Source organism: Acomys russatus, chromosome 6 (genome assembly GCF_903995435.1).
Source record: "Acomys russatus chromosome 6, mAcoRus1.1, whole genome shotgun sequence".
NCBI classification, from domain to species: domain Eukaryota; kingdom Metazoa; phylum Chordata; class Mammalia; order Rodentia; family Muridae; genus Acomys; species Acomys russatus.
Window position 1 is genome coordinate 30415039 of NC_067142.1, and position 22854 is coordinate 30437892.

At 49.7% G+C, this 22854-nt stretch overlaps 1 protein-coding gene across 1 annotated transcript in view; it reads right to left on the reverse strand.

The window, feature by feature from the left end:
• Positions 1–5928: 5928 nt before the first annotated feature.
• Positions 5929–22854, reverse strand: part of Mapkapk2 (MAPK activated protein kinase 2) — a 49187-nt gene continuing 32261 nt past the window's right edge. Inside the window, exons 2-10 of the mRNA XM_051147339.1 lie at positions 11553–11692; positions 11311–11375; positions 10967–11046; positions 10418–10544; positions 9838–9913; positions 8915–9039; positions 8258–8343; positions 8063–8143; positions 5929–7527 (exon numbers count right to left, since the gene is read on the reverse strand). Of these exons, the coding sequence (XP_051003296.1) occupies positions 7384–7527; positions 8063–8143; positions 8258–8343; positions 8915–9039; positions 9838–9913; positions 10418–10544; positions 10967–11046; positions 11311–11375; positions 11553–11692 (924 nt within the window). The 3' untranslated portion in view covers positions 5929–7383. The remainder of the gene's footprint in view (positions 7528–8062; positions 8144–8257; positions 8344–8914; positions 9040–9837; positions 9914–10417; positions 10545–10966; positions 11047–11310; positions 11376–11552; positions 11693–22854) is intronic.

Here is a 22854-nt window from a genome sequence, read left to right on the forward strand (position 1 = left end):
TGGAAACAAAATACCCATCAACACACAAGCTTAATTATGGCATTCCATACCATGAAGTTAAAACTGTTTGTGTTTGCTTGCTTGCTTTTAAGTTTCAAAAAAGAGGGCCTAGGGAGATGGTTCAGTGGATAAAGGAGTGAAGTTCGAATCCTCCAACCTACCTAAAAGCCAAGCATACACGGCAGCCTCCTGTCATGCTGGGACGTGGGGAACAGAGACAGGGAGACCCCCACAACCACCTCACTAGTGGTTCAGCAAAAGACCCTACTCAATAACTAAGAGTGGTAAGGATAGTACCACTTTGAGCCTACACACACACCTGCATGCTCAGACATGCAAACAGGCATACACACATGCATGCACACTACACATTCAAATGCAAAGAAGAAAGATTAAGGATTAGGGTATAGGCCAGTGGGAAAGCACTTGCGCTAAAAAAGAAATAAGAAGAGTAATTATGAATGAACTGTGTTTAGTCACAGAAATCCAGTAAGATGTGCTAAGAAGCCAAGGCATCAGCATAGAGTGTAGCTTTAAAGCTAAGTTGCATAGTATTTAATGAGCAGGAGAAATGTCTGAAGGTTGCTTGTATAACACCAAAAACAGACTACCAAATGGCACACTTAAAAATGGTGAAGACGAAGGTGGCATGGCCTTTGAGCTCAGCACTATGGAGGCCAAGGGGCTCTGTGATTTGGAGGCCAGTCTGAGTTCCTGGCCAGCCAGGGCTACCGAGTGGAAGGGGAGAGGTGAAGATGGGAGCTAAGCTAACCCCTGAGATGGCTCAGGAGTTCAGAGTGCTGAGGACTAGAGTTCAGAGCTGGTCATCCAGCAAACACCTGAAACCCCAGCTCCTAGTGGGCTCAGAGACAGGAGGACCGACCGCTGGGGCTTGCTGGATTCCAGTATAGCTGAGAAAACAAGACCCCCAGGTTCAGAGAGACAGCATGCCTCCAAGGACTAGGAGAGTAAGAAAGAACACCCAACACTCTTCTGGCCTCACATGAGCATAAAGGCATGCACCCAGTACACGGCATGTGCTCACAGATACTTACATAAATAAATGCATAAGTCTTTTGAATTATTTTGAATGACGGAAATGGTAAAGTGTGTGTTGTCACAGCTTTTAAAGGCAAATTGCCGAATATGCCTAATGACACGTTCAAAGTTTGTGGATAATGAACTCTTTGGACACAAATCAAAGTATAAATGAAAGGGTTTTTTTTGTTGGTTGGTTGGGTTTTTGTTTTATTTTTCAAGATAGGATTTCTCTGGGTTGCCCTGGTCTCGAACTCACAGAGATCTACCTGCATCTGGCTCCCAAGCGCTGAATTAAAGGTGTGCGGCACCATACCGAGCTCCGAAGGAGGCTTTTCTGGAGAAGGAACTAGAACAAAGAGAGGATTTTCAAGGAGTTGCCACTTCACTCTGTAAGGCCAAACAATTCGTGTCATCTGTACTACACTTGAACCACTGCCACAGTGCTTGGTTTTGCTCAGGTGGGTAGCTGTGCAACAGATACCAAGCACCCCTCAGTTTTGGAACCTTGAATAAGCAAGTCAGACTGGCTTTCTCACCTGCATCCCTCCTCCTTGCAAGCTAGCTGAGAGCCTACCCCATCCTGTTCGTCCTGCAGGCGGCAGAGGAGGAGGCAGGGCTGTTGTCTCCTTATGAGGACTGTCTTTTTAGAATGGTTTATGACCAGAACAGGAGGTAGCCAAATGCCAGAAACCCAGACCACCGCCTCCGCCCCCTTCCCACCCCCTTTTTACTGCAAAAGCAAGCACTCTGTAGACTCTGGCTAACCAAGGTCTAGGCCTCAACCCCAGAAGAGGTCATGGTTTCTTTGAAAAGTAAACCTTTGACTGGTGAATTCAGAACCACAGGTTTATAAATCAGAGGGCAAGGCTGGGAAAACTCATCTCTCTCTGAAACTGGAGGCCTGGTTACCTCAAGTGAGCTGTTTTAGGAAACAGAGACTCACAGTTGCCACGTCTAAGCAACAAGCAATCCCTCACATTTCTCAGGGACTAGAGCAGCCTGCCTTGGGCTTTGGCTAGAGCCCTGACAGGGACTCTCTCACAGTCTTTGTCAATACTCCGAGGTCCCAGGAACTGGACTCACTTAAGACAGTGCGGCTGACACCGGTTCATATTTGGCCACGTAAGGTTTCAGTGGGTGGCAGAGGGGGAAAATTAGTTTTAGTATTTTACTTGCAAATCGTAACAGAGGTATGAGTTGAGAGTAAGAAATTTTGCTGTCCCTGAGATCATGAAAGTTAGGCAAATGAATGCATTTGCATGACAGCCCTGGTCTTTAATGACAATTTACCACACTGCCCCAGGATCCCTCCTGAAATCCTACCGATTTGACACATGTAAGCTCTCCAGGTCAAAGGCTTTGGGTGGTAACACCCTCACAGCAGAGCATATGTACATGCCCAGGGAAGCTTAGTTGACACGCTGGTGATCAAAATACAAAATACAAAAGGTGGGAAGCTTATGCTATTAACTTTACCACTTGCTCCAAGGAGGCTCCTGAAGTCTTCCTATCTACTGACAAGGGGATTTCCCACATCAAGGCCCTTGGAAAACTTCACAGAGCCATGACCTTTAAATGGTAGTTAAGGCAGCCCTGGGGCCCACTCTTCCCAATCTTCTAAAAATGGTCCCATGTCATGCAAAGCCAGCTTTTCCTAGTGATTCACAAAATGTCTAAAAGTCAGCTCAGAGGAAGGTATCATTTCATGTAGTTTTTTTTTTTTTTTCATTATTATTAATGAACTGAAAAACTAATGGGAAAACCCCTATTAGAATATGTTCCCAAATTTTGGTTGGGGAGAGCAGACACTTGAGAATGAAGAGTAGAGGCGAGAGGGGTAGGAAAGAAATGCTTGTTCCTTCCCACTGAAGGGACAGAGTCTATACGGTCAAGCACCAAACAAAAATGCTGAGTGGACAGCAGCTGAGAAAAAAACAAGGTGTGCCTGCCATTGAGGGGAAAAGGGAGGACCAGGCTCAGCAGAAAGGCAGAGGCCAATGAGAACTCTCAATACTGTCCCCTCATTTCTACCAGAGTGCCACATGAGGGTCAACCCCAAGGGCCACAGGGAAGCTCTCCCTGGGCTCTGACAGCTGCTTCTCCAAAGGCAGCATGGTCCTCCCTCTGCTTTGGTAACACCTGTCCATCCCTGAGAACCCACTGCTAATCCAACTGCAGCTTTCCACTGGGCTGACTCACACCAGGTATTGTCAGCAAGGAGAATGCCAACAGTGGCATCTTTACTCAATGGTGACTCAAAGTCCTCATCACATCAACTGATCCTAAAGCAGAAGAAATGACACTAACCTTCAAACTCAAGAACTGCTCCCCACACTCAAAGTCCTTATTTAACTTTGACATGCACAGGGGCTGGAGAGATGGCTCAGCGGTTAAGAGTACTGCCTGCTCTTCCAGAGGTCCTGAGTTCAATTCCAGGCAACCACACGGTGGCTCACAACCTTTCTGGCATGTGGGTGTACATGAAGACAGAGCACTCGTATACATATAATGAATAAATAAAATTTTAAAATATCATTTAACTTTTGACATGCCAAAGCAAGGCTATGAATGCTTTATCTTGGAACGGAGGGCCACCATCAGCTTCCTCCCACTTGCTCATTTTGCCTGCCTCAAAACTGCTAAGGCTCTGAAAGGTTGGGAAAGGGGGGTGTGTTCAAGTGGACAGCGTATGCCTGTAATCCCAGTACTCTGGAAGGCAGAGGCAGGGGGATCACTGTAAGTTCAAGGCCAGCTTGGTCTATAAGGGGAGTCCAAGACAGTCAAGGCTACACAGAGAAACCCTGTCTTGGAAAGAAAAATAAATAAGCAAACAAACTAAATGTGGTGGCATAGTGGGAAAGCTCTCCATGCTGGCCTGACTCCATACAAGGAGAAGGCAACCCCTGGAGCTGATGCCTGAAGTCCCTTCTAAAAAGTGCTTGTTCCCAAACTCAGTCAGGCTCACCTAAGGCACCTAAGGCAGCTGGGCACCCAAATGTAGGCATGACGAGGCAGATCCACGAAGGGGTTGTGTCATCCAGGCTGCACCCCCCAGACCTCTGCTCCTTCACTCAGCCCCACACAGAACAGGATCCAGTGGCTTGTTTACACTCACAGTGGCGTGGACACTTTCCCTAACCTTTCCCCCCACCTTGTAGGACTTACAACGACGACAAGATGAACCTAGCAACAGCACTTAACTCAGTAAACACCCAAGGATGTCAAGCATTCCCCTTGGTGTATTTGAGTATACCTAGCCTGTTCTCCTCCCCCAACCTCACACCCATGAATGCTAACATCTGCCTTGAGTTTCTAATGCCATTTAACACAGCTCATCAGGAGTTGGTTGAATTGGAGAAAGGTGGGCTATAGAGCTGGCACCAGGCCTAACAATCTGTTCCCTGCTGTTCAAGAGCACTCACACTGAATGGCTCACAATCACCTGTAACCCCAGTTTCAAGGGACCTGACACCCTCTTCCAGCCATACACATCTCTATATATGTGGCATTATATATGTGACATTAACAAAGTCACATAAAAAAAATTTTTTTAAACCCCTACCAAGTTAGACAGAGAATCTCAAGACCTTAGGGTAGAGTGAGGGGAGCAGGGGGTGGGGGGTTAACAAAATCATGGCCACACCCCCAGACCCTTTTTAGTCACCTTCCTTGGTGACTAAATATTAGTCACCTTGTAAGCTGGACTGAGAGGGAAATGCAACACAGGGGTGATTAATACTTCCTAAGATGAGGAAGCTGTAAGACAGTCCTCTGTGGCAGAAAATTGGCCCCCAAAGAAACACACTCTATTCCTGGTCCAGTGGATTTGTCATTGTCCACAGCATAAAGGACTTTGCAGATGGAGATTGGGGCAGGGGACCGGGGGGGGGGGGGGGGGGGGGGTTTTAGCAATGGGTTACCTGGGCTAGCCCAATCTCATCATACTGGGCCTCAGGGAAATTCTTCAGGCCATGTCAGAGAGATGATAACACAAGGAGAGGACTGGTACAAAGTGGCTGGTTTCAAAGACAGAGAAAGAGGCCCCAAGCCAAGCAATGTGGCTCTGCAGAGCCCCTGCAAGCACAGTGAGGCTGTAGCAGGCTTCTCATCCAGATAACCATACCCTGTGCCACTGTGCTCAGCACAGCCACAACAGGGACCTGCTCAAGCCTGGCACTCAGATGGCAGGCTCTGACAACTTCCTACTAGCCCTCCTTCCTCCCTCGCCCTGGACCCCTCTTGTAAGTGCAGGCTGAGTTCTTTACAAGCAAGCATGCAGGGTGAGTCTCAGCAGTACTCAAGGTGATGGGCGTGGTCTCAGGTTGAGTGGGCGTGATCCCTCTGATGGCTAAGGCAGCAGGCAGGTGCATCTTCCAGAGAGAAGGCTGGTGGAAGAGAGAGGACTTGCGAGGCCCCAAGATCCTGAGGCCTGGGTTCTAGCCCAAACCAACAGCTGTATGACTGCCAGCACAGTGCCTTCCGCTCTGGGTTGGTAAACTCACAAGGCAGGGCTAACTAGCCATGCTGCCCCAGCCTTTTTCCTTGGACTGGAAACAGAAGCAGTAGAGTCAGCAAACCAGCTTCTACCGTAGGCCCTGGCAAGGACACTCAGTTCATCACAGGGTTTCTGAGGCGGCTAGCTTCACTGCCTAACTCAAGGCACTTTTGTTTCTGCCTGGCTTGTACTGCCCCCTCCTGGAACTCTAAGGTACTATACCACCCTGTTTTCTTGGTCTTAATGATTAGAACCTGTCATCTCAGGCTCCAAAGAAAATCAGCTCATTGTCACAGGCCCTCAACAAAGAGGAGCTATTCCTATGTTTATCCATCCAGGAGGTCCTCTTCTTCGCTCCCAGGGCATAGGGCTCTGCAACTCATCACAGAAAACTCTCCACAGGCTGGAAGAACAGAGCGTAAGTGATCCAGGGGCCTGAGCCCCAGGAAGGAAGAGAATGAGAAACTTTCAACTATTAAATTTGTTTAGTAAAGACAATTTTGCTCATACAAAACAACAGTTTACAACAGTCTGAGTGTTGAACACACCATCAAAGACAAGGGAGGAGCTGCAGACATCTGGGTCCCGCCCCCAGGCCCGCAGATGCCCAGGAGCCCCTCCCCCACCAACCCCTGAGGGAGCCACCCCTCCCGCAGCGGGAGGGGCATGGGGGACCATGGCACAAAGACTCTTCCCCACCTGCTCCTTCTCAATCCTGGGGAGCCCCCGCCCAGGCTGAGTAATTAGAGGGTAAGGTGGCTAGTGGGCAGGGACAGAGTCAAGACATCTTTGGTGCGAAGACTATCCCACCCACCGGGCCACAAGGTGGAAATCTGGGAAGACCAACTGTGGTCCTGCCCTTGGCAAAGGGAGGTTGGCAGGTACCCTGGAGCTCAGGGAGGATGCACAAAATGCAAACACCTTTCCAGCCATATAACCTTCCCAGGCTCACCCATGGGAGCAGAGAGACAGCCCACTGAGAAATGGCTAAAAACTTGAGAGAACTCGACAGGAGTGGGTTACTAATGGCAAGAAGGGCGAGCAGAGACTACTCAGTGAGTCGGTGCCTCAGGGACCTAGGACCAACACTGCACTACTTTAGGAAAAGGTGTCCTGAGGGGACCCAGTCCTCCTGATGGCTGCCAGTGCCCACTCACCCCTTCCTGCCTCCCCCCGCCCAGCTAACACAGAGGGGATGACTACTTGGCTCTGGCTCTAGACAAGCTACCTAGGCATTTAGGCAGACTCAGCTCAAGCAGGATCCCCTGCAGCCCTGCCTTTCCCAGGCCCTCCCATGCCCAGTCACTGGCATGGACCATGGCACGCACGGACACATTCCTCTCCTGTGCACACTGGTGATGGCTGAGGGCTTCAGCGGGGGGCAAGTGGCCACTCTTTCCCCCTCTTCCTGGAGCTCCCATATTCTAGAGCCAGTAGGGACCTTGGGCTATAATAGGAGGCCAGGGAGGACAGAGGGACAACCAGGGACATTTCCTGTAACAGTGGCCACAATGCCCGTGGGTAAGCCCCAGCCTTTGCAGGTGGGAAAGGGCGAGGAGCGGGTAAAGGGACAACAAAAGAGGGCCTATAGAAAGCCTACGCCAAATTACAGACAAAACGCAAAGGAGTGTGGGCTCAGGAGCACCACACACATCCTCACACATCCTCCAGCCCCCCATCTCTGGGGAGGCCAGAGCCAAGGGCAGAATCAAGCTGGAGGCATTTCTGGGCTCCACGCAGCCCAGGAGAACAGGAGGCAGCGGTGGGCAACTTGTGTCTCTTTGTTTAAAAAATAGATTCGTGTAGAGTTATTGCTTGTCCTCCAGTGGGGTGGGAGACACCGCGGCTCAGTGGGCAAGGGCCGCAGCCTCCGCGGCCCGGACTTTCTTCCGCCGCTTCAGAAGCAGCGGGTTGGTTGCATCTTCTATCTTCTTTATCTTGATCTGCTCATAGTCGACACGCATCGTGGCCAAGGCACTGGTCATCTCCTCCTGGGAGCAGGGTCGGGATGACGCAGCAGGGAAAGAGGGCGGAAGAGACATAAGCGGTCAGAGACACACAGGCAATGCAGGAAAAGGGCACAGCGAGCACGGGCCAGATGTGGGTGTCCTTCAGCACTCACTGCATCAGCACAGGCTGGCCGCTGTGCAGCTAGTCTGCCAGGAACCCCCTGACAAGCCCACAATAGAGGAAAGAGCCCTGGGCCAGCCATCCTGTAGGACATGTACTTGTCTGGGGCTTTAATGCCCTCATCTGGAAACTGAGGAGACAGCAGTACCCGGTGCCCTTTCAGATCTCACTAGAGCCCCAGGGAGAGGAGGGCACATGGGAAACAGACAGCAGAGTCTAGCCAGAACCTTTGCCACAAACCAGTGAAGGCAATGGCTCCCAGTTATCGTTTTGTTGCTATGGAGACACTGGGATGAAGAACACAGACCCAAACTGCCCTTGGCCAGGGCCAGCCCTCATGCTGGGACTTCCCCTACACCGCCTCCCTGAGATCTCTTACTCAGCGGCGTCCCTCACCTTGACATCCTCCCATCGCTCCTTGTCCTCCTTCAGGACGCGGCTGGTGTGCAGTGGGGTCTGAGGGACCTTCGTAGATTGCTGAGGAGACAGAAATGGGATCAAGTGGCATTCTGGGGCAGTAAAGTCCTGGTGAAGGCAACATACTGAGCAACAGTCCCTTGCACCCACGTCTCCCCAACCCACAAAGCTTACCATGATCCAGGGGTGGTTCATGAATTCTGTGATGGTCATTCTCTGGGTGGGCTCTGTTTTCAGCAGATTCCGGATAAGCATCTTCACTACAGGGTGAGGCAGAGGACACGACAACTCAGAGGACGGGACAGCTTGGGACGGGACAGCTTGGGGGAAGGGACAGCTCAGGGGACAGGACAGCTCGAGGGACGAGACAGCTCAGGGAACAGGACAGCTCAGGTGACAGGGATAGCTCAGGGGTCAGAGGTGGATGGACAGCTCAGGGGTCAGAGGTGGACGGACAGCTCAGGGGTCAGAGGTGAATAAACAGCTCAGGGGTCAGAGGTGAATGAATAGCTCAGGCAGGGGTCAGAGGTGGATGGATAGCTCAGGGGACAGGGACAGCTCAGGAGCTATACTTTGCCCTGCACTCTCCTGCATTACTTAGACTACATGGAGGTAGCTACCCAAGAAGCAGTGACTCCAAGGACCACCATGCTAAGCCACTGGACAAGCTCTACACAGATGACTCTGACCCTGCCTTAGGCACTTCACGCAGGCAAGAGACACCAAGAAGGCATAGGACCAGCTGTAAGCACCATGTGAGACAGGCACCTTCACCTACACATGCATTCTCGCACACCGCCTCCCGTGTCCCGGAAGGCTGGGCCCTCCTACCTTCTTCTGATACTTCGGACCATTCTGGGTTAGGGAATTCATACTGGCCCATTCGAATACGAGTCTTCATGCCCGGAGAGATGGCAAGGCCATGATTGGAATAGAAGGGGGGGTACCCACACAGCCTAAGGAAGAGAAGGAGAAAGTGAGTGTTACTTAGAAACCCTGCACCAAGGATCGGGTGAGAAACAGGCTCTTCCTGTAATAGGCACATTGAAAAATAGGAAACTGTTGGTATAGACAGAGTCCAATGTGCCAAGGATGTCAACTAAACAGTCTAGCCCATTAGCTAGTTTCTATCATCTCTTAGCAACCAGACCCCACAAAGCATCAAATGAAGCAGGGATACTGGGGATTCCCAGGGGATTCCCCCATCCAAAGAGGAAGCACTAATGTCTGTTCTTCCTCTTGTCCTGCAGAGGCACAGGCTTCCCCAGCTCCCTGACGAACTGTAGCCTAGCCTCAGCCCACACCCCAGCCTACACCCCGGCCCACACCCCAGCCTACACCCCGGCCCACACCCCAGCTCCCACCCAGCCCCCAGCCCAGCCCCCACCCCAGCCCTCACCCCAGTCCAAACTCCAGGTCTCACCCAAGCCCCTAGCTTAGCCCCCAGCCCAGCCCCCACCCCAGCTCCCACCCCAGCCTCCATCCCAGCCCACACCCCAGCCTCCATCCCAGCCTCCACCCCAGCTCCCACCCTAGCCCCCAGCCCAGCCCCAGCCCCAGCCCAGCTCCTACCTCAGGTCCCACCCAAGCCCCTAGCCCAGCCCACACCCCAGCCCCCACCCCAGGCCCCACCCAAGCCCCTAGCCCAGCCCACGCCCCAGCTCCTACCCCAGCCCCCAGTCCAGCCCACACCCCAGCTCCCATCCTAGCTCTCACCCCAGCCCCTACCCCAGCCCCCACACTAGCCCACTCACAGAATGTACATGATGACACCCAAGGACCACATGTCACAGGACTTGTCATACTTCTCTGGGCCCAGCACTTCTGGAGCTGCAAAGCAAAGATCACTGTGGGTTGTTTCAGAGTCCCTCATCCCGTCGTAACAGGAGAGCAAGTGGAGTGGGAGGGAAGTGGAGGACCCTCCCCCGAAGGGACTCTGCAGCTGGAAGCTTAGGGTGAAAACGTTGCTGAGCTGCTCAACACTCGCGAATGCATGTTACCCACTTAACTTCACCAGCGTGGTTTGGGAGCTTATCCTATGAGTTGGCAGGGACTTTAGAGCAAAATCCGAGTCCCAGATTCCACAGAGAATGTGACAGAAACTACAGCTCTTCTCAGGAAGAGAACACAGATGCTGAATTCTGCCCTAGACCCTGCAGACTATTTCCATAACCCTTGGTCACCGCTTAACTCTAGCAGGCCGCTCATGGTGGAGTCTTGTCAGAGCCAGTACCAGATACGGATGTAAAGACCCAACATGCCTAGCGTCTATGGTCTCCTGAGGCCAGCAAAATGAGGGTTAAGACTCGGTCCTTGGGCCTCCCATGAACTCACCCACATAGTATGGTGTGTAGCACGGAGTGGTCAGAGAGTTGTGACTGGTGGTTTCCTTGGCAAAGCCAAAATCGGTGAGTTTCAGGATGGCATTGGGCCTTTTGGAAGTATATAAGAGGTTCTCGGGCTAGAGAGAGAGAGACAGGAAGTCACAACCCTGCAGAAATGCCGAGAAACCCAAGTGGAAGGACTGTGCCCTCCCATCCTCTGCTCAACCAATATCCATCTGTCAAGTCCCTCGGCACTGGACAGCGGGAGAGCATCAGCCACCTGCTATGGAGGGCCAAGAGACCAGAGACGAATGGAGCTGTGGGCAACGCTGCTGGCTCAGAGTTATGGGTGGGACAGTGAGGTGCTGACGAAGAGACGCACAGGGCTGAGCGTAGCCAAAGAGGGCCTCACTCCTAAGTTTATGGTTCCCTGTGCCAAGCCCTACAGGCCACAGACTGGGCTGCACCCCCATCCTGACCTAAGGAATCAGGCAATCAGGGTGTAAGGGGACTCCCACTGTCCCATCCTCACAGCTTCTGGGGTACAAACAGGTGGTACCTTGACATCCCGGTGAGCAATGTTGATAGAATGTAAATACTGGATGGCCTCGCCAATGCTCTTCATGATTTCTGATGCTTCTGCAGAGAGAGAAAAACGGGAGCTAGAGGCCTGAAAGCTCTACACACCAACCGCCCAGTGCAGCCTCAGTCTCCCGCGCCCACCAACTCATCAGAGACACAGAGAAGCTAGGAGCTAGCCCACGGCTGCAGGAGAAAGACGCTCCTAGCAGTGAGCCTGAGAAGCAGCACCCTCAACCTCTCCAGTGAGTGGGTCCTGCCAAGGATCTACAGTTGCCTACTGCCCTGCCCAAGCTATCCATCCCCACAGCACACCCTCTCTACCTCTTTCTGTGAATGCCTGGTCTCCTCGGTCCTGGATTCGACTAAAGAGCTCTCCACCATCAAGACTGGAAGAAAAGGCACAGTGGAATACCTGGCAGCGAGCCAACCGCCCCACCCCCAACCACTCTCCACTGCCCCCAAAGCAAGTCAGATGCTGACATTCCACACTGGGCTGTCCCCAGAGGCAGAGGCACTCAGTGTGGCCTGCAGACGAGCTGGACAGAGCACAGCAGGGGGCTCACCACTCCATGACGATGAGCAGGCACTTCCTCCCAGCATACAGGTTCTCGTAGACGTCCACGATGCGCACGATGTGCGGGCACTGGGAGGCCCTCCAGTGCAGCTCCACCTCCCTGCGAGCCTTTGGACAGTCCTGGAGCATCTGTAAGGCCAGCACCTCCTCAGTGATAACATGGCTACAGGAAATGGCTAGTGCCCCCCACCCCCATCCCAGGCTTGTTGGAAGCCTATACCCACGTGCCAGCTTTCCCAACACTGCATTGCTCTCTCTCAAGGCCTAAGGCCACTTACATGGCATCTTCCCCAGTCTCTCCCCGATCTAGGACCATAAGATCACTCTGCGGCAAATCTAACCGCTCAACATAAAATTTCGTCTTGACCCATCCAGAGCCTGAACAGCAAGGCTGACTGAGACAACTCCCATTCCCAACGGCCACCAAGGCCTTGCTCGGCTAAGAGCATGAAGTCTACGGGAACCAGGCGGCAGACAAGTGTTAGATGACAGTGTCCCAGGGAGACAGACAGAAAAGAATCACTACAAGGAAAGGGTAGACAAGAATGGGAGAGATGCCAGCGTCAGCAGGAACAGAAGACAAAACCATTGAGGCTACAGCAGTTTCAGAGAGACAGCCTCTGGAGTCAGCCAGGTGCCTGTCGGAACCCTGGAGTTCACCATATCTACGCGAGCAGATGGGAGCCGCCTTCATGTCCCTTCTTTTCCCTAGACCAGGTGCCCAGGGCCATTCCATGAAGCTGGCCCCTCGCCAGCCTTAAAGGCTGGATTCTGATCAGTGTAACCAGCTACCTGGCTTCTGTCCTTTTACTGACTAACTTAGGAACAATCCCAAGATCCAAACGGCCCAGAAGAACCCTGAAGGCAATTGACTGAGAGACCAAAAAAATAAAAAATAAATAAATAGATAGATAATAAAATAAAATAAATTTTTTTTAAAAGCTAGGAGACCAGAAAAAATAAATAGATAGATAATAAAATAAAATAAATTTTTTTTAAAAGCTAGGAGCATGCTGTCACCATAGTACCAGGAAGGGGACTGGCCTAAAGACTGCAGAGTAGTGCAATGAGGGAAGAAAGTGAAAGACTGCAGCTTCCTGGATCCCTGAGACATAACCAAGTGTCCCATTTCCTGCCAGGCACACCTGCAATGCCAGCAACTGGGAAACTAGGCAAGAGAGCAAGGGTTCAAAGGCCAATCTTGGCTCCACAGTGAGTCCAAGGCAAGCCTGAGCTCTGTGAGACCCTGTCTCCAAAACAAAACAAAAACACAAGAATAACATCCTGGTTGCGTAAACTCTTTTAGTAGAATTCCACTGTTGGAACCAAAGGCATCCTAGCACACCTCTACTTTGTACAATGGAGTGGCCGCTTTTGCTCACAGATATGCTAGGAGGCTTGAACTGGGCTCAGTACTAATAGCTATCATTTTTACTGGAGTGCCTGCTCAGTGCAGGGCACGGATGCCACAATCCTTAAGACAGAGGCCCGCACAGAGTCACCAATACATCACTCTTCCAACAGCTCTGGACACATTGCAGGCTGAAACAGGCCAGAGAGCAAATGGGCAGGCAGACGGCGGGAAGGCATCCGGACGTGTGATAAGGTGAGGACTAGGCACTGACAGACATAAAGTCAATCTGGCTGAGCAGATAAGCAGGGATGACTGAGAGGATAGCTGAAGTCTGGTATCAGACAGCCAAAGGCAAGCAGCAAATCTCCAACGACAAAGGTAACGTGCTTTCATGCTGCAGTCATGCTGAACCGTGTCAGAGAGTTAGCCTGCCCAAGGCTAAGCTTCTAGGAAGACAGTCATGAGCTGGACCAGGCCTGACAGACACCAAATTCCATTTCTTTCCACCCTATGGCCCAAAGCCTAAGAGAACACTGGAGGCTGAAATGTCTCCGAGTGGCTTCAAAGAGGCAACAAAAAATCAACTAGATAGCTAAGCTCCCAAGACAGAAGACAGGATGCAAGCTCAGAGCTGTGTCACACTGCCACCTTCTGGTCAAATGAGGGCATGGCATAAGCTCCGTTTATTGTGGGGGTGCGTATATTTACTTTCCCGGGCTGTAAGAGGAACAGAAAGAGACACTGGCCAATTCCACGTGCATGTAACTCACTTCATCAAGTAGTGACTGAACTACTAGAGGCCACACCTGGTACTGAATGTCAAAACCAAAACAGACTGACAATCTGAATGTTCAGGCTAGTGCAGAAGGGAGGAGAGATACAAGAGGTGGACCCTGGAAATGGTTATAACTCAACTCTCCCACTCTCCATCACAGTGCAGAATGAAGTAAAAAGAACCTTGGGGGCGGGGCAGAACTCACACCCTCACACTCTGCCTCCACATCTAGTGACAGGAAATGCCACAGATGAACAGGCAGGCAACGAAGGTGTCAGAGCAGGTTCCTGGCCAAGAGCCTGTGTTTTCAAGCCAGGTGCATCACTAGATCCTGTGTGCCAAGCGTTCAGCCCCTGCACAGCCAAAGGCAAAGCAGACAAAATTCTAAAGACAGCTGACAAGAGTGCTGACGACAAACCAGTCCTCAGACTGGACCCTTGGCTTGGGATACAGGAAAACAGCTGTCTTGGGATCAAACAAGACCCAAGCACGGTATCCAAAGCCTGGCTCCACCTCACAGACAGTGCTACAGCCAAACACTCTCAACAGGGAAGGTGTGTGCAGGTCCAGCTGAACAGGAAGCGTCCTTCCTGGCAAATAAATTTCCAATAGTGTCAAACACCCATAATGTCACCACTCATGGCTGGGCAGTAGGAGTTCTCTGCCAGCCTGGGCTATACAGAAGACCCTATAGGCCAGGGAGACCCTATTACAAACACAACAAAAACAGCCAAGAAGATCTATATGGAATACTCTTCCCTTCATCTAACATTAACCCTTTCCATTCTGATGCCTTCTCCCACAACCCATGTTTCAAACAGGTGAAACAAGATTTGATTTCTTTAAATCCCTCCTCCTTCTTCCTGCACCTAATAGAAATGTATTTTCTAGTTCTCTCTGACAGGGAAAGGGAGTCTGGAGTTATACCCTTTCCCAGTGCTACTTTTGTACTGACAATTTTGGAATTTTGGTTTCTTTAAAAACACAGAAATAGCCGGGCAGCAGTGGCGCACCCTTTTAATCCCAGCACCTGGGAGGCAGAGGCAGGCAGATCACTGTCAGTTCGAGGCCAGCCTGGTCTACAAAGTGAGTCTAGGACAGCCAAGGCTACACAGAGAAACTCTGTCTCAAAAAAACAAAAACAAAAAACAAAAAATAAACAACAAACAAACAAACAAAAAAACAAAAAACAAAAGAAATATAGTAAGAACGTGTTTTCATTTGAAATCCAGGTGTGGGGATACAGGGCTGCTTCCAAGCAGCTGACTATGATTTGCCTCAAGCTCTGGCAGGGATGTGATTGTGTGATGTTTGGAATTTTGGGAACTTATCAGAAGGTATATAAATGTTGGGCTTCAAGAGGTGGGGGTCAAGAGAGGAGATTATCTATCCAGACAGGGAAGAGCAAACTTGCCCCAAAGAGCTCCACCCCAAGCAGCAGGAAGTAGTCTAACCGATGACATCATCCTCCTTCCTGCCCCTGACTTTTTCAGGGATCTTTTTCCTTTGCTCTGTGTCCTTTTTTCTCTCAAGTCTAGTGTAAGGGGGTTGAAAAGGAGGAAGAAAGAAGCCACAAAGTAGCAAAGACCTGTTACAAACTTTGCCTTACTATCTCCTCCTTCCCAGCGGGAGTGGGGTGGGAGTGGGGGTGGGGGTGGGAGGTAGGGGAGTGTAGGCATCTCTTTCCTCCCTCCCAGCCGCCCACCCCCATGCTGCAGGTAGGCCTCTCTCCTCCAGTGGAAGTCAACTGAAGCAAGGTTAGGAGAATTCTCAATTCTTAGAGAAATGTAAATATCCCAGGAAGGCAAGTAACTGAAATGAAATTGGGTTTTGTCCTCTAGAAACTTGGCTAGGTTAGAGGGTGAGGCATAGGTAAGAAAAGAGTTAACTTTCAAAGTATGGCTGGAGTTTTTAGTGGAGTTTCATTTTTGTTTCGTTTCATTTGAGAAAGGGTCTCCCTATATATCCCAGTCGCGTATTTATCAAACCTTCACTGGATATGAATATTAACTGAAGCTATGAAAGACCTTCACAGGCAAGCTGGCTGATGTCACAGGTCAGGGCCATGAGGTGCCAAAGACACTTGCAGACAAGTATAGCACACAGAACACCTGGAGAGACGAACGAAGAATGTGCAAATCTGAAGTACATGGCTAAGTGAGGAAAGTCAAGAGAGGCGGCCTGAGCCTTCCAGGCAGAGAGGGGACAGGGAGCTCCCAGGACCTCAGCAGGGTGAGCCAGGGCAGCAGGGGCAACAGAGCCAGGAGAGCCACACGGGTAAGGTGTTCCTCCTCCAGGGCAGCAAGGACATTGGAGAACAAAGCACTCAGGACCTTAGCTCTGGGGGCAGAAAATGGACTTTTCTACTAAAAAAAAATCCAAGGCCCCCAGAGAAGTCACGCCTGGGAGGAACTGAGGAGTCCATGGTACCCATGCTAAGACTGAAACCAATTCTGTGCCTTGACTCAGCCCTGTATGGTGTGTCTGAAATTCTCTTGTGGAAAAGACCAAAAGATGTGTGTTCTAACCCAAGGTGCAACAGCCAAGGCAGCCTGACAAGCATGGCAGGGGTCAGGATCAGGTCACAAGCCAGGAAGGGAATTCTAAGACAGTGGCAGTGAGGGGAGGGGGGTGTAGGGAAACCTCCCCCACCCAGGGACCCCCACCTAGGCCTGCATTCCCAGGCTAGACTCTGGCTGCACATACCTCTGACTCCCTGACGTTTTCTGCAGATCTTCCATCATGGGATCTCCTGAAGATATTCTAAATCAAACCAACAGCCAGATGGGGAAGAGACAGAGAGCAGCTTGGGTCTGCCCCACTACTCACCAACAGCAGCCGCAAGGATGACGGCAAACATGAGGACTACAGCAACAAATTAACTGCCCATGCACCCTCCACACTAAAAAGACTTCACAAGCTCTGTGAACTGCAAGAGAGGGGGTCTCCTAACCCCTTTGGGCCTCTCATTTCCTCACCTGCTCAGCAGGCCACTAACAGGCCTCTGGGGTCACTATATTTAGCAAGTGTAATATGTACATAGCTTGCAGGCTACCGAGAAGGGCCTGGCACCCGATGAGCACTGCCATCAGTGTCCTGCTATTATTATTCCACTCCTATTCCTGTGTGTTAGTCCCCTGAGGTAGGCAGCTGGGATCCCAGTCACACCCACCTCGCTTAGGGGTTATTCATAGCTCTAGGCAGCAGCCAGTGGGGACCCAGGACACAGTGCAGCCTGAGTTTCCCCTCCACAAACCACTTAAAGGGGACAGCTGGAACAGGAAGTGCTGATTCCGACCTGGTGCCAAGAGTGATGCAAAAGTCCAATTCAGGCAGCAAGTGTGCTATCATGTTGTTAAACAAGATCCCTCTGAATATCCAGGAAGCAGCGTGGGGGGGGGGGGGCGCACTAGGGGAAAGCCCTGTGTCAGGCACCAAACTCACCACTCCCTTAGACCAGGGCCATCATCCCTTCATTCTGGACCACAAATGCGTCTTTTATGGCACACGGTTGCCCCAGATGCTTTCCAGGGTTAAAGGGAAAGTTGGACCTGGAAAGGCAGCCACTGTAGGCAAGTCTCAGCAGCTTCTTGAGTGGGCAGCAGGCAGAGCTCGAGATGGGGGTGGTGTCTCCAAATAAAATGAGCTAAGTACTTCCAATGTGTCATCTCACCTGGCTCATGGCCGCCCTGAGAGCAAACATCCTATTTTATGAATGAGGTCATCCGTTATGGAGCAATCCCTCCAGAGAACCTTTCATGCAGCTGTGCCAGGACTTGACTATGAAGCTCCCTGTGACAGCACTTCCATCCTGGCAACTAGACACCAATCAATGCAGGCTATCTCCTAAGTTCTCAGTCTCCAGCGAGAAAGCAGCTCAAGTCCGCGGGTCCAGGCTCAAGGCGCCCCGCCCTGCCCCAGACGTCCCCCACCCCCACCCCAGGAAGGAGCAGAGGAGACCAAGCCTGCTGAGCCATTCTCTGACCCACTCTACCCGGACTCATCCCTACCCTGGCACCACAGACAGCCCTTCCCAGGGAGAAGGGAAGTGTCACATCGCCTCAAAAATGTCTAGGCCTCTCCTTCCAGCAGAAAGCCTGGGGAGTGGAGCCCCCACACCCACACAAAGCAGCACACTTAGTTGTAGTTAGACAACCGTTCAGAGAAGGCCTGGAGAAGTCACAGAGCTTTGAGAGCAGGACGCACTGTCCTTACGTCACATCCTCATGAGTCCACAAGCCTAGATCCGAGGCCAGAGAGGAGTCCAAGGGAGAAGCACACACAGACACAGAATGCCCTCAGTCTGGAAAAATCTAGAGTGCTTAGTGTGTACCCACACTGGCTCAGGGGGTGAGATACAACGGGGAACATTAGCAAATACACCATGAGACCCCAACACTCTAAGGGAGTGGTGAGTTTAACTATATTATACGGAAATACACAAGCTTCAGGCGCATGCACACACACACACACACACACACACAAACTGACTATATGTTGTAATTTGTTCTGCAAATGAAACAGGTAAAATTGAGGCTGGAAAATTGGCTCAGCAGTTATGAGCACTACCTGCTCTTCCAGAGGTCCTGAGTTCAATTCCCAGCAAGCACATGGTGGCTCACGACCATCTATACTAGAATCTGACGCCCTGGCCTGGCCTGCAGGTGTACATGCAGATAGATCTGTCATATACATAAAATAAATAATTAAAAAAATAAATAAATAGTAAGATGCTGCTATAGAAACAGCCATGGTGCTGAGGGAGGGTCTTAACTCCCAAAACCACTGACGGATGCCAACAGGCTAGAAAGACAGGCTACACTTTCCTGCTCTTCTGTGCCTGCTCCAGGGCACGAGACATGACACCAGATGCATGTCCATTTAATCACTCATAAAGAGATGAAGGAGTACAGCAGCATGCCTGAGCCTTCGCAAAGCTCAGTGAGGATGGCAGGTAAGCCTCCCTAGAAACTGATCTCAACACAAAAGCTACAACACATCCTAAACTCCTCAGAAGGCAGCCAATGAGGTGCATGAAAATACTATGTGCTGATGAATATTCCATACATTTGGTCAGGATGTAAAAATCAACTACTTCTTACTGAATTTTATAGCCGTAACGGCTGAAAGTCTACCCAAAATGACACTGACAATGAGAAATCCTACCTGGCGGTGGTGGCGCACGCCTTTAATCCCAGCACTCAGGAGACAGAGGCTGGCAGATCGCTGTGAGTTCGAGGCCAGCCTGGTCTACAAAGCGAGTCCAGGACAGCCAAGGCTGCACAGAGAAACCCTGTCCCGAAAAACCAAAAAAATAAATAAAATAAAAAAAGAAATCCTAGTACCAAAAGCCCTAAACACTCTTGGCACACTGCGCAGAAGTGATCTCTCTCTACTCTGCCCCATCCTGTTCCAGAAACACCAAAAAGGCTCAACAAAAGGTCACACTGTAAATGACAAAGCTTTTAAAAAGTTGCAAGGCAGGATGGATAAATGCTAGCTGAACTTTAGCAAAGATCACCAACCCAACATAAAAACGACTAAAAGGATAAGAAAGGCGGTACAGTGGTTGCCAAGTGGAAAGGACTTACAAGTCATAAAGAGGAATACTTACACAAAAGGCTTTAATAACTATACCAGGCTAGAAAACTTTAACATTTGAATAAACTCCTAGATTGGCAAAGATTCAGGAAACAAATTCTCACTGAGGACTGAAAGGATTGTCATTGTAGACTAATCTGGCCATATCTTACTGTGTTTAAATCTTCCATCCCCTACTGGGCCCCACGTCCCTTTCTTGCGGCACAGCAATGGCAGGAGGCCCACTAGCACCCAGGGGTCTACAAATAAGGAGCTGATCAAGAGGAGTGAGCGGCAGAGCACACAACACGGTGTCGCCCTCTGTGAAAGGATGAAGTGGCTCACTATGAGAGAACAGGACGTTATTTATTGGGAAAGCAAACAAAGAACCAGGTGATGCTCGGGCTGTGTTTAGTGTCCTTTTTAAAATGGAACTACATTCACATTTCATTAGTAAATTTGAAAGCACAGTCCTCAAGACAAGATGAAAACACAGCAACAGGTTAATTTATGTTTATTATAAATGAGAAGAATTATGAGAAGCATTTTTTTTTCCTTTTGTATAGCTGTTAGATTTCTTTAAAAAGAGGAAAGAAAAAGCCAGGCATGGTGGCGCACACCTTTAATCCTAGCATTCAGGAGGCAGAGGTAGGTAGATCGATTTTGAGTTCCAGGGCAGCCTGGTATACAAAGTGAGTCCACAGAGAAACCCTGTCTCAAAAAATCCAAAAAAAAAAAAGAAGAAAGAAAGAAAGAAAGAAGGGAGGGAGGGAGGGAGGAGAGAGGGACAGAGAGAGAGAATGAGAGTGATATTAAACAGAATGTACAATTCTCCTTATGTGTTTTGTTGTTTTTATTTTAATTCGTTCTGTATATTTATTTATTAAAGATTAAGATTACCTTATTACAAATTTCTAAAAATTAGAAAATCTAAAGATCTATTACAATTACCTTCTAAACCAAGCTACCACAAATTCTATTCTTAACCCCAGACTTGAGGCTTCTAAAGCTCACAAAATACTTTCCACTCATTCTTGCTTCTTTGTCATTGATGAACATTAAACGTCACACATTCTATATAACTTACAGGTTAGCACCTTTGGGAAAGATTGCCCAGCACTGTGAAAGCTGAGAGGCGTTCACATCTGCGGCATGGTACTGACAGCAGTGAGGACAGTGCACAGGTTAAGTCGACTCTAAATGTTCCCCTGTGTCAGCATCCTCAGAAGAAGCCCACCCTTGATACAGGCAGAAAGTGCAGAGACATCTGCATGGCTCCCTTCTCCATTTTCATTTCACCAAGATTTCTTAGTTTCTTCTCCATCCAAATAAACCTTTTCATCCTTGCTATAGGACCTTTCTGCACAGACAATAATGTGCGGACACCTCTCCTGGGAAAGGGACTTAGAACCTCCCTTAAGATTGCTTTCACTTCTGGGGGCGGGGGCGCAGGGCGGGGGACTGGGAAGCAGGTGACTGGAGTTGAGGTTCAGCTTCTTCATGACCTTTACTAAGGTTTCTGGCTGTAGGATTTCTGAATCATCCGAGGAGTCTTCTGCATTGCTTGTCTGAGGAGTTTCTGGGTCCACATCTGTGATGGCTCCTCTACAGCAATAGACAGAAGCCTCAAAAACCGGCTCCAAACAAAATCTCTTTGTCTTGGAAAAGACCAGAATCCAAGCCTCAACTAGTAGAGGCAGAGTGAGTCGTTTTGTTTCTTAAAACAGAGGAAAGAAAGGCTAGCAAGACCACTCAATGGAAAAAATCCAGAGTCAGGGCTGATGCCCTGACTTCAATCCACAGACCCATGGTAGAAGGCGAGAACAGATCCCACAAGTTGTAAGTAAGAATGTGTGTAGAGAAGAAATATACGGCCTCATGGATGCCTAAGGTCTTCTTTGGGGAATATTCTTAGTTAATGGTGCGGGGCTGGAGAGATGGCTCAGTGTTAAAGAGCAGTTATTGGGAATTTAATACTTTCTTCTGGCCTCTACTGGCAATGCACACACATGGTGGCCAGACATGGATTCTGGAAAAATACTCATTTACATAAAGTAAAAGTAAAATGTCAAAAAAAGAGTTAGCACAGCTGGAGAGATGGCTCAATGGTTAAGAACGCCACCTGCTCTTCAAAAGTCATGAGTTCAATTCCCAGCAATCACATGGTGGCTTACAATCATCTGTAATATGATCTGATCCCCTCTTCTGGCCTGCAGGTGTACATGCAGGCAAAACACTGTATACATAATAATAAATAAATAAATCTTTGAAAAAAAAGAGTTAACAGTGCTGATCACCAGTAAGTAGGTCATATAGAGAAACATGTATTCTATCCACCCCCTTTTTCTACTTTCTATGCTTGTCTGCGATGTCTTTAATGTCTGCATGAATTTCTTCTAAGGAGGAGCACTGTGCCTTAGGTCTTCCCTTTGCACTCGCCTGACACTGGGGGAGAGCTGCGTGCACTCCACAGGCCAGGTGTCCTTCCTTCTGGAGGAAAAGGAGCAGAGCTGAGGGACAGCACAATGACGCAGGAGGATGCCTGCTGCACAAGTACAAACGATCGTAAGAAGGCAGTGCAGTACTGGAGAATGAAGCCAAAATATGACAGAAGGCAAAATGACAGGTCCAAACTAGCACTGCTTACAACTTCTGACTGTGTGGAAATGAACCTGTGCAGAGTGCAACAGCCCTTCTCAGGAGTCCTAGGTAGTGTGGTGACTTGAATGCAAAGTGACCCCCAGAAGCTCAGAGTATTTGAACACTTGGTCCCCAGTGGTGCTGCTTTTTAGAAATGAAATCAGAGAGTATGGAGCTTTCAGGATGTGCAGCCTTGCTGGCAGGAGCACTGCATGGACTCTGCTCTCCTGGAATCATAAGCCAAAGTAAACTCTCAAGTTACTTTTGATCAAATGCTTTTGATCGTAGTACTTATCACAGAAAAATAATACTTAATCTAAGTAAGAGGGTGAAAGACTAGGGAACACAGAGGCTTCTTTCTGTTCCAACAGATGACTATGACCTAGAGACAAAAAGAATTCAGTTATACTGAACTATCTGGTGCCAGTTACACTTCATACAAGGCAACTTTGCTGCACTTACACCTAAGAACCCTACAGGGAACAAGCAAGCACCTGCCCGAGCTGCTAGTAAATGATGAATCTAAAACTCACACCCCCAACCTTAGGTTGTGGTGAGTTTTGGTTTGTTTGGTTTATGGCTTGATGGTGGTGGTTTGTTCTTTCCATAAATGAGTTTTGGTTTGATTTTTTGTTGTTGTTTGGTTGGTTGGTTGGTTGGTTTTTCAAGACATGGTTTCTCTGTGTAGCCTTGGCAATCCTGGACTCACTTTGTAGACCAGGGTGGCCTCGAACTCACAACGATCCACCTGCCTCTGCCTCCCAAGTGCTGGGATTAAAGGCGTGCACCACCACCGACCAGCCATAAATGAGTTTTAAAGAGTTGAGGGGCAAATATTTACTGGTGATGGAACTCATTCATCTAGACATCTCCTGGTGTGCTTGCTTCTTTTATGCCAACTTGACATGGGCTGGAGTCATCTAAGAGGAAGGAAACCAAATT